This window comes from Oncorhynchus nerka, linkage group LG17 (assembly GCF_034236695.1).
Source record: "Oncorhynchus nerka isolate Pitt River linkage group LG17, Oner_Uvic_2.0, whole genome shotgun sequence".
NCBI lineage: Eukaryota > Metazoa > Chordata > Actinopteri > Salmoniformes > Salmonidae > Oncorhynchus > Oncorhynchus nerka.
In genome coordinates, this window is record NC_088412.1 from 41,632,011 (window position 1) to 41,643,681 (window position 11,671).

The window sequence follows — 11,671 nt, forward strand, 5'->3', positions numbered from 1 at the left end:
TCATTTTCTATTCTACTGCATCTCTGATATCAGATGCTGTACATGGTCACAGATCAAGCGCAATTAGGTTATACATACTACAGCTTTAATACAGTGACGTTAATAACAGAGGAGATTCTACACCAACAGATGAACAGTCAAGAATACAGTCTCACAAAAACGTGTCACAAAAGTACAAATACTTTCCAGACCAATGCATTTTTGAGAGAATAAAAAAAAATCAGAGCATCCAGAGTAATAACAAGATCATAAAAGCAAAGAAAGATGAGCATTCAGTGGCCAAATATACAAATAAATACCCATTTGATGCCACCTGTCTATCAGTCATAGGGTAAAGTTACATGGTGATGACATATTTCTGATGAAAAGGCAACAGTCCTTTCTTGGAGACAGTTCATTTGAAAAAGCTAAAAGCCATTGTAGGATCACAGCTCATACTGCGTCTGGGTGAACATATATTGTATAATGAATATTTCCAAGGAAAATAAATGGCGATGTATTTGTAAAATCCCAAACATTGTTATGGGAGTTTGTGTTCTGTGTGAATGGAAAAGTGGCATTTTGCACCGGAAAACGTTATATTTCGTTCAGTAGAATTTAATTGGAAAAAAAAAAAAAAAACGGGGATTCCATGGTCTCTCCTTTCCTCCCCTTTCTCGTGTCCACCAATGGCAGTTGAGAAAGTGACTGTTGCATAAACAGCAACATTTTAAATAGGATCAAATACAAAGGGGACCTGGTTTGCAGCATACTTTGGCCTTCATAACATACATAGACATCCACTGGAGGGTAAATGCCCCTATATGCTGATCCTGGGTCAGTGTTTCAGTTTCCCCACTAATGGTTAAGGTTAGGATTGTGGGAGGGGAAGCTGATCCTACATCTGTACTAAGGGGAAACTTCACCCCAGAGCCCCATCCACTCCTCTCTCCTGACTGCAGTCTCCATGAAACCCCTCTACCTCCATCCCCTCCCCCTTCCCTCCAATGGGCCTGGCTGCTAGCTGAGAGAATGGGGGGCGATGCTGGAGCAGTCAGTGACCAGCAGGCCCACGGTTGAGCTGCCTGACAGAGACACGGCCACAGCCATGGTACCGGTCCCCGCGAGGCTACTGCTGGGCTCGCCCTGGACCTGGGTGACGGCGTGGGTGCCCATGTGGCCCTGGAGCTGGGTGGGTGTCTTGCACTGCACCCCACACAGTTGGCACAGCAGCACCCCGCCGGCACCGGCCCCGCCAAACATGCCCCGTGTCCCACCGCTCTCCTTCCACTCCTGGCCATGGTGTTTCTGAGCGTGGACACGCAGGTAGGTGAGGGTGGTGAAGCCTGGAGGGAGATGAGAGGGAGGAAGAGAGAGGGAGGGAGAGCATTGAGAAATAAGAAAAGTTGAGGAACAAAAGATAAGGACATTGAGGAATGAGAGAGGGATAACTGTAACCACCTCCGTTACACAGGTATTCTACTCTCCTTTCACACATTTATAAAATAACATGGAAGTCCACTCACTGCGGTTGCAGAGGTGGCAGGCATGGTGCTGTGATTGGTTGTGGACCCTCATGTGATCGGTGATGTAGGCGGCAGAGAGGAGCTTGCCACAGATGTGGCACGGCACCTTCTCCTCATGGCGAATCAGGTGGGCACGGAGACGGTCCCTCGTGGCGAAGGCAGACGTGCAGGTCTGTGTAGTGCGTGCGGGCACACACACACACACACACACACACACACACACACACAAAACCATTGATGTATCTTGGGCATTTGGAAATGTTGCTTTGCCATTATATTTTAGAAGTTAGGCAGATCAATGTCATTACATTGCCTATAAAACAATTCATACAGTGTATACAGAGAAGCAAGGGACATACAACAGGAAACAAGGTTGAAAATAGGGAGAAAGGACAAGGCAAGAGTTAAAATGTCATCCCCCAACGAATTATGCAGTTTCATGCAGATAGGTCATTCGGTGCCAGAGGAGTTAAGTTTTTCACAAAATAGTGTCAAATCCATCATGGCGGACCTTATGGGTCCCTGAGTAAAATGTGATCCTTGTGAGGAAGGACCTATGTACCGAATTTCATGACTTTAGGTCAAACAGGTTGAGGGGAGTGACCTTTCAAAGTTAGCTGGTTATAGTGCCACCATCTGGCCATTCAGTGTAATTTTGTAAATTACTGATCTTTATGGCAAAACCCATCTGAGATATCGCGTGTGACTGACTTACTAACTAACAGACAAACGGACCGAGAGAGATTCGTCGTGGGGGTCAAAAATACATGCAGAGAGTAGAAAAAGAGAGAGTGATAGAGTTAAAGTGAGTTAGAAAAAAGAGGATTACCGGGCACTTGAAGGGTCTCTCAGTGGAGTGCACCTGTCTGACGTGACTGTTGAGGTGGTCGGGCCTGGAACAGACAGGAGAAGGGATTAAGACCCCACGTGTGTCTTATCTGTGTCTTATCTCGTCGATAGTGCTACCCATGCACTACAGACGTCAGTTAGAACTGAATTCTATTAGAACTCCAGACTAGTTTCACAAAAATGTGCATGTACATATACAGTACCAGTCAAAAGTTTGGACACACCTACTAATTGAAGGTTTTTTAAATATATATTTTTTAAATGTTTTCTACATTGTAGAATAATAGTGAAGACAAACTATGAACACATATGGAATCATGTAGTAACCGGAAAAAAAAGTGTTCAACAAATCTATGTATATTTTAGATTTTAGAGTCTTCAAAGTAGCCACCCTTTGCCTTGATGACAGCTTTGTACACTCTTGGCATTCTCTCAACCAGCTTCACCTGGAATGCCTTTCCAACAGTCTTGAAGAAGTTCCCACATATGCTGAGCATTTGTTGGCTGCTTTTCCTTGACTCTGCGGTCCAAGTCATCAAAAACCATTGAGGTCGTGTGATTGTAGAGGCCAGGTCATCTGATGCAGCACTCCATCACTCTCCTTCTTGGTCAAATGACCCTTACACATCATGGAGGTGTGTTGGGTCATTGTCCTGTTGAAAAACAAATGATAGTGCCACTAAGCACAAACCAGATGGGATGGCGTATCGCTGCAGAATGCTGTGGTAGCCATGCTTGTCAAGTCTGCCTTGAATTCAAATAAATCACAGTGTCACCAGCAAAGCATCCCCACACCATCACACCACCTCCATGCTTCACAGTGGGAACCACACATTGCGGAGATCATCCGTTCACCTACTCTGCGTCTCACAAAGGCACGGTGGTTGGAATCAAAAATCTCAAATGTGGACTCAGATCAAAGGACAGATTTCCACTGGTCTAATGTCCATTGCTCAAGTTTCTTGGCCCAAGCAAGTCTCTTATTCTTATTTGTGTACTTTAGTAGTGGTTTCTTTGCAGCAATTTGACCACGAAAGCCTGATTCATGCAGTCTCCTCTGAACAGTTGATGTTGAGATGTGTCTGTTACTTGAACTCTGTGAAGCATTTATTTGGGCTGCAATTTCTGAGGATGGTAAATTTAATGAACTTATCCTCTGCAGCAGAGGTAACTCTGGTTCTTCCTTTCCTGTGGCGGTCTTCATGAGAGCCAGTTTCATAATAGCACTTGATGGTTTTTGCGACTGCACTTGAAGAAACTTTCAAAGTTCTTTAAATTTTCCCGATTGACTGACCTTCATGTCTTAAAGTAATGATGGATTGTCATTTCTTGCCATAATATGGACTTTGTCTTTTACCAAATAGGGCCATCTTCTGTTATACACCCCTACCTTGTAACAAAATAATTGACTGGCTCAAACACATTGAGGAAAAAAATTCCACAAAGTAACTTTTAACAAGGCACACTTGTTAATTGAGATGCATTCCAGGTGACTACCTCATGAATCAAATCAAAGTTTATTTGTCACGTGCGCCGAATACAACAGGTGTAGTAGACCTTACAGTGAAATGCTTACTTACAGGCTCTAACCAATGGTGAGAGAAAAAAGGTATGTGTGTGTGTGTAGGTAGGTAAGTAAAGAAATAAAACAGTAAAAAGACATTTGAAAAAAGAGTAGCAAGGCTATATACCTGTTAGTCAGGCTTATTGAGGTAGTATGTACATGTAGGTATCGTTAAAGTGACTATGCATATATGATGAACAGAGAGTAGCAGAAGCGTAAAAAGAGGGGTTGGCGGGTGGTGGGACACAATGCAGATAGCCCGGTTAGCCAATGTGCAGGAAGCTGGTTGAGAGAATGCCAAGTGTGCAAAGCTGTCAACAATGCAAGGGGTGCTACTTTGAAGAATCTCAAATATATTTAGATTTGTTTAACACTTTTTTGCTTACTACATGATTCCATATGTGTTACTTCATAGTTTTGATGTCTTCACTATTATTCTACAATGTAGAAAATAGTAAAAATAAAGAAAAACCCTGGAATGAGTAGGTGTGTCCAAACTTTTGACTGGAACTGTATGTGCATGTGTGTATACTTGTCTCACAATTGAACCCTCCCCTACCCCCACCCCCACCCAGTCATACCCCTTCTCACCGTGAGAATCCCTTGGCGCAGTGGGGGCAGACATAAGGTTTCTCCACCCCTCCTTGGTGCGAGCGTACATGGTAGCTCATGCGGTCTTTCCTCTTGAAGCGCTGCTGGCAGATGGGGCAGTGGTAGGGCTTTTCGTCCGAGTGGGAAAGCCGGTGGCGGTTCAGGTGGTACACATCTCGGAAGGCCTTCCCACAGGCCTCACACGCATGGTTCTTCCTCACCTGGTTGGGGCTAGGGTTGGGGTTGGGTTGAGGCCCCAGGTTCTGGTTCTAGGTTTGATGAGAAGAAAGGGACAGTTGGCTAGTGCTGGCTGTGGGGTCAGTGTAGCTACTCTGTTACATTGCACAATAAAGTAGACGAGGAAAGAGAGAAAGGCAAAGGGAGCAACAAATTATTCTTCAATAATTATGACAAAACAGGCACCAACCAACCTGTACCATTGTCCCAGCAACCACAACTGCAGCTTGGAGCACCTGGGGCGCAGCCATGGTGACGGTAGCTGGGGCAATGGACACCGCAACAGGTTGGCCCTCCTGGTTTCCAAGTAGGGAGGGTTGGGGGAGGGATTCTGCGGGAGGAGGATGAGAGGGCAGAGAAAGGTGGAGGAGGGAGAGAGGGATTGTTTGCCTCCCCCCTCCTCCTCCCTTGCTCCCGTCCTCCCTCTCTCTGGCTGCTCGGTCCTTCATTTTGATGCCAGTGTGCACCGACTGATGGCGCCGGAGGTTGTAGTTGTTTTTAAACTGCTTGTTACATGTGTTGCAGATGTGTGTCGGCCTGCCAGGCTTGGAGACGGCCTTCTCTAAAGGAGAGAGGAAGAGAGAGAGAGAGAGAGAGAGAGAGAGAGAGGTGAAAGGGAAAGAGGGAAAACAGAAGTGTGAGAGAAGGGAACTCCTGAAAGGGAACTAAGGGTAGAGTTTGTGGGTTGGATTCCTACATGGACCCCACATACTGAATAAGTAAGCTATTGGGCTCCTCTAGGTCCAAGAGGCCTCTAAAACAGCTTCTACCCCCAAGCCATAAGACTCCTGAACATCTAATGGCTACCCAGACTATTTGCATTGCCCCCCCCCATCTTTTTACACTGCTGCTACTCTCTGTTATTATCTATGCATAGCCACTTATAACTCTACCTACATGTACATATTACCTCAATTACCTCGACTAACGCGGTGCCCCCACACATTAACTCTGTACTGGTACCCCCTGTATATAGCCTCTCTATTGATATTTTACTCCTGCTCTTTAATTATTTGTTACTTTTATTTCTTTTTTTTGTAGGTATTTTACTTAAAACTGCATTGCTGGTTAAGGGATTGTAAGTAAACATTTCACTGAAGGGTCTACATTTGGCGCATATGTGACAAATAAAATTTGATTTGAAATGTTTTGTAGCCTTTTTGTCCCATTTCAACAGAAGTACATGAACTTAGCTAGCTTTCGCCAGTTGATGTACCATCAGAGAGCTAGATTGCCAAAAATAGGTATTATTTTTGCCTCATTCACATTAGACCTGAATCAAACTATGAAACCAGCGGCCAAATGATTGAAGACTGATAATGCTGATTTTTTTTGGTAGAATGTGAGTTTTTATTAGAGTCAGTATAGCAATGTAATGTTTTTGATTTGTCAGTTTCAGCTAATTCCCTACTTTTAAAACTGACACCGTAATAAACAGCTCTACAGGCTTTACTGTCATGGTGCACCGTCAGTACAGAACACTATGATCATCATGTCTTAGCAGGATCAGATGGTGATAGCTGTCCCAGTAGGGTCAGACCACCAGGAAAGACCAGTCTACAGAGCTCAGGTGAATTTTGCAGTATATTAACAACATCAGTGAATGATACAAAGTTCCATCTTGAGTTGATGGGTAGACCTACATGAGCTACAGGGCAGCATTTTAAGATTAAGGTTACAGTCTGGGATCTGGGAATAATGGTCATTTCAATTATTGAACCATTGATTCTATTCTTGGATAATATAAAGTATAAATGTACGCCAAGGTAATTCAATGTCATGCCTCATCTTAGGAGGATCAGATGGTGACAGGTCTCAGCGGGGTCAGGCAGTCAGGAAAGACCCGTGTGTGACGGAGCTGAGGTGAATTTTAGCAGATACAACACTTGATTCTCTCTGTGCAGCAAACCCTGGACAAGCCCGAAGCTTCAAAGATCGAAACTGTTTTAAGGCAGTCTGACAAACCTCCAAAGTTGATTTCCAAACTGTAACAAGGGTTGATTGAGGCTTTTCCTGACGACACAAAGCATGTAAAACAAAAAATGTGAGAAAGACCTGGTAGAAGATATTGATGATGATGAATGGATACAGATATGTTTGAATGCACGGTCATGTTCATATCATCTTAGACATAAATTATTGCATAGTAAGACCATCCATAGAACATACTAGATGCCAGTGTAACTGAATAACATGCACTCAGAAATGTCCTTCCTCAGCAGGATGTGTAAAACACAAAAGGGGACATATCTGCATATGTTATGGTCTTGTGAAGGCTGGCTGAATTCCGGCAGAGTATGTATTTTATCTCAGCATGTCTACAGATTCTCCCTTCTCTCTGTTTTTGTTTGCTTGGAAATGTTGATACTGGAGACTGTTATCAAATGAAACTGTGTAACTAAGCATCTAAGAAATACATTGCCATTAATAAAGTTATTAAAATGTTTCTTTATTGAATATTTAAAACATGCAGTGAAGCCGCTCAACAACTACATCACATTGGTCATCTAACAGACTCCCATCCAGAGAGACACACAGAAGCAACCAGGGTCAACGTCCTGCTCAAGGGCACGTCGACAGATCTCCCACAAGGTCAAAAACGGGAATCCCAACCAGTGACCCATCAGTAACCGGCCAAAGCTCCCAATTTCCAGTCCACCAGCCCTCCAAGATCCCCCTCCCCCCTCAGTTCCCCAAGAGCTGCCCCTCAACCATTCGAGACCCCCCCAACAGTCCCCAGAGAAAAAGTATAATAATAATAATAATAAAAACACTCCCCACCCCCAAGACCCCCATGCACCTACAACCAACAAAATTAACAAAAGACAAAGACAAAGGAAAACAGAAAATAACAATGTAAAAAACAAAAGAAATCTAGGACAACAAAAATCATAACAGCAAAGCCAACTGAATATGTTTGAGTGCATGTATGGCACTATTTATTTAATGATCTATTTATGTGTGTGTGTCCATGTGTGCATTTGAATGAGAGTGTGTTCATATGCATGTGTACAAACACCTGCACGTCATTGCTATTCATTGGAAGGTTGGTTATCCACAATGTCACAATGGATGGCAGAAATGTCAAGTTTGTATCACTAGATTTATTCCAATATTAATGGTATACTGGGCAACTTTCATAAGGTCTGCATGCCGTATATGGAATACAGTATGACAAAACGAGACTATTGAAAACATGCCCACGTCAGGGGAGATACCTATTTAGGCCATTTTTAGCTGCTGGACGGTTCAGTCCTGGCCCTAGGGGTCGACCGTCCAGTGGGTTGCCACTCTGGGCTTGGCATAACACACCCAAAACCAATAATGAATGGGTCATATTGGATTGTGTAGAAATTCAGGAAATTAGCTTTAGATGCCCCCGAAAAATATGGGGGAGGACCCCCAGACCCTCCGCCGGGTTTTGCCCCCCCACTTCTAAAACCAAAGTCGTGCCCCTGGTTAAAGTAATGAAATACCAAGAAAATGGTCAAGTTCCTTAAATGTGCTAAGAATGTTCCAAAGCCAAGCAACTATCCTGCACCATTCCCATAAAGCTGTGGGAAGGTTACATGCAAAATAACCACAGGACAAAAAATATATGGTTCTCAGAACATTATGTGCGTGCTGGGCAGAAACTAGAATCTAGCATTGTTGTACTGCTCTCACCATCACAGATGTAGACGATCCACTCATTTTAAAAATTACATTTCTTTATCTTTTTATCTCTCTCACAACTTCTCTCTTTAGTCCTTCTCTCTCTCTCCACCCCTCTTTGTCTGTCACAAACATATGCAACAGACACAGTTAGTGTGAAAAGGACATTGTTTCCTGAGGTAAGAAATCCCATGGTTCAGGGTCGGGCTGAAGAGATATCGGATTGTGTGTGTTTTCAGCTTTGATATGTAAAAAGAGGACATCAAGGTGCATCCGCTGAGTCTGCAGCAGCTGTGACTCTTGACAACAAGAAAACCTCTCTCTGCCCCTCCACCCCCCTCCTATCTAGTTGTTTATTGGGGATTCCATGTGTTTATTGAATTGGAATAATATTGAATAAACATAGTGGTCCTCTGTGGCTCAGTCAGTAGAGCATGTAGCTTGCATTGCCAAGATTCTATTTCCGCTGGGACCACGCAGACACAAAATGTATGTATGTCGCTTTGGTTAAAAGTGTCTCATAAATGGCATATATTTTTATTCTAATATTATTATAGACTGTGTAGAATTGATCAATTGAGTTGAGTAAATTGGATAAAGTAATCCTTCTCACCCCCCCCCCTTAAAAGATTTAGATGCACTATTGTAAAGTGGCTGTTCCACTGGATGTCTTAAGGTGAACGCACCAATTTGTAAGTCGCTCTGGATAAGAGCGTCTGCTAAATGACTTAAATGTAATGTAAATGTACCTGATCCTGGCTGTGTCTCAAATGGCACCCCCCACCCTATTCCAAACACAGTGCACCACTTTAGTAGTGTACTATATAAGGATTGTGCCTTTTGGGACACAAGACTTGCATTCTCACCAGGCAATGGCTCTTCATTCAGGGCGGCTGTGTCCACTGTGGATGGGGGAGGGGCTATATGCTCTGTAGGGGGGCTCTGGGCAGAGCCAGTCATGTCCGGAAGCAGCTCTGATTGGAGGGCTGTCTCAGACTGGGTGTGTGAGAGAGGAGTCTGGGGAAATGAGAGCAATAATTAGCTGCTGAGAACTTGAAAGTGGGATACCTAGTCAGTTGTACAACTAAATGCATTCAAATGAAATGTGTCTTCTGAATTTAACCCCTCTGAATCAACATTTACATCTTCCACGCCCAGGGTGTGTGAGAGAGGAGTCTGGGGAAATGGGTTAACTGCATTGCTCAGGGGCAGAACAACAGATTTTTACCTTGTCAGCTCTGGGATTCGATCCAGCAACCTTTCGGTTACTGGCCCAATGTGCAACTGACTAGGTATCCCACTAGGCTACCTGAAATACACATCAATGGGGGATCATGCCACCTTTGACCCCAGTCAGCACACACACACACACACAAGCGCTTACTCTTGCCCTCATAAGCAGTACTACAACAAATCTGTAAGGGGCACAGTTGACAAGCTGTCAGTTTAAAACTTATATGACATCACAAACATAATAAGCATGTGTATGATCCCAGGATCCCAAGTGCATTCACTTCTGCAGCCATAGTACTCTGATGAGAGAGACACTAAACAGAATGTGTATCTATTTCTCTGACACACACACAAACAAACTTACCTGAAACAGAAAATTACTCCAAGAAGAATCCATTTTGAAGCAAGATGATGTCAGATACTTTTATTCCAGGTGTCAAAACTAGAAATATATATCCCCCTGAGACTCGGGGCCAACCAACCATAGGCTGGGGCCAACTGATGAATCACTCCGCCTGCTGTAATAGCCTACCTAGTTCCTCTCTGCAGTTTTAAATATCAAAAGGTGAATATTTCTGTGTGGAAGTTTAAATCGCGGTGCATTCAATAAAATAAATTATTATTGAAGATGAATGATCAATTTTGAAAGGCTGTCAGTTATATGCCAATATTATATGACAGTAATGATGTTAGACTAAAATGTTGTTATATGGTGTGGGGACGAAAGGATGCAACATGACTAAAATGCGACAAAATGGTTGATGCATGCTTTTAATGATGCATTTACAATGCAATTTACATTGTATATTTATATTATAGCCCAAGGAAAAATTATATTCTCAAATCGATGCATAAATTACGTTATTGAAAATAAGGAAAAATATATCAAAAGTAATAATAAGTCCGCAGTTGTTGGTAAATGCGTGGAGGAAGAGTCATTTATTTCGATAGCTCCGAGAGGCCAAAGCGGTGGTGGATTCCAAAGCCTCGGTGTTGCGTAAAATCGTGTCCCTAGCTAGAGAGTCCCTGATCGGCCGCAATCCATGCTTCGCCTCGGCTTTTCAAACGAGAGGATGACATCTTTCTTTTTTTCTATTTCTCTCTCCCTCCCACCCTCGCTGTCTTTCTTCCTTTTATTTATTTTTTTAAATATCTTCCCTCTCCCCTCTCTATCTATCCCCCGCCGCCGTGTCCCCTGTTTAAAGGGAAAGTATTTTGTGTAGCCTATGCACCCTCCTCTCTGTTCTCGTCTCCTCCGTGGCGTAAGCTGTTTTCAATAGACCCGTGCACCCGCCTTCTTGCCTCCGTCAGTTCGGCCGACAGAAATACCTATTTAATCAACAGCTAGTAATGCAATAGAATTGCCGAACTCCAAACTTACATATCACAACATCCTTATAGTGAGATAATATTGAGAATACCCAACTAGCTGACATCAAGAGAAACGTATGAGCGCAATAAAACAAGATCACACGCATCTTAAAGGTAAATATACACGCTGCAGGTGCAACAGCTTCATAGCAATAGGAATATATACAGTTGAAGTCGGAAGTTTACATACACCTTAGCCAAATACATTTACACTCAGTTTTTCACAATTCCTGACATTTAATCCTAGTAAAAATTACCCGTCTTAGGTCAGTTAGGATCAACACTGTATTTTAAGAATGTGAAATGTCAGAATAATAGTAGAGAGAATGATTTATTTCAACTTTTATTTCTTTCATTACATTCCCAGTGGGTCAGAAGTTTACATACACTCAATTAGTATTTGGTAGCATTTCCTTTAAATTGTTTAACTTGAGTCAAACGTTTCGGGTAGCCTTCCACAAGCGTCCCACAATAAATTGGGTGAATTTTGGTCCATTCCTCCTGATAGAGTTGGTGTAACTGAGTCAGGTGTGTAGGCCTCCATGCTCGCACACACTTTTTCAGTTCTGCCGATAAATGTTCTATAGGATTAAGGTCAGGGCTTTGTGATGGCCACTCCAATACCTTGACTGTGTTGTCCTTAAGCTATTTTGCCACAACTTTGGAA

The 11,671-nt window shown here is 43.1% G+C and overlaps 1 protein-coding gene across 1 annotated transcript; it reads right to left on the reverse strand.

Annotated features, from left to right (window-relative positions):
- Positions 1-63: 63 nt before the first annotated feature.
- On the reverse strand, positions 64-11,044 carry LOC115145268 (myc-associated zinc finger protein-like). The gene is made up of 7 exons (XM_029686703.2): positions 9,998-11,044; positions 9,267-9,417; positions 4,941-5,308; positions 4,510-4,778; positions 2,335-2,398; positions 1,506-1,677; positions 64-1,325 (listed from the first exon to the last, which is right to left on the reverse strand). The coding sequence occupies exons 1-7, from the start codon at positions 10,028-10,030 to the stop codon at positions 1,000-1,002; spliced, it is 1,383 nt and encodes a 460-aa protein (XP_029542563.1). The 5' UTR covers positions 10,031-11,044; the 3' UTR covers positions 64-999.
- Positions 11,045-11,671: the final 627 nt, after the last annotated feature.

What these genes read in the sequence shown, in the direction of transcription:
- LOC115145268 (XM_029686703.2), bottom strand. Translation starts at nt 10,030, where the DNA reads ATGGATTCTTCTTGGAGTAATTTTCTGTTTCAG. An exon ending in GGAGTAATTTTCTGTTTCAG is followed by an intron (nt 9,418 to 9,997) that starts GTAAGTTTGTTT and finishes TCATTTCCCCAG; the next exon opens with ACTCCTCTCTCACACACCCA. An exon ending in GAATGAAGAGCCATTGCCTG is followed by an intron (nt 5,309 to 9,266) that starts GTGAGAATGCAA and finishes TCTCTCCTTTAG; the next exon opens with AGAAGGCCGTCTCCAAGCCT.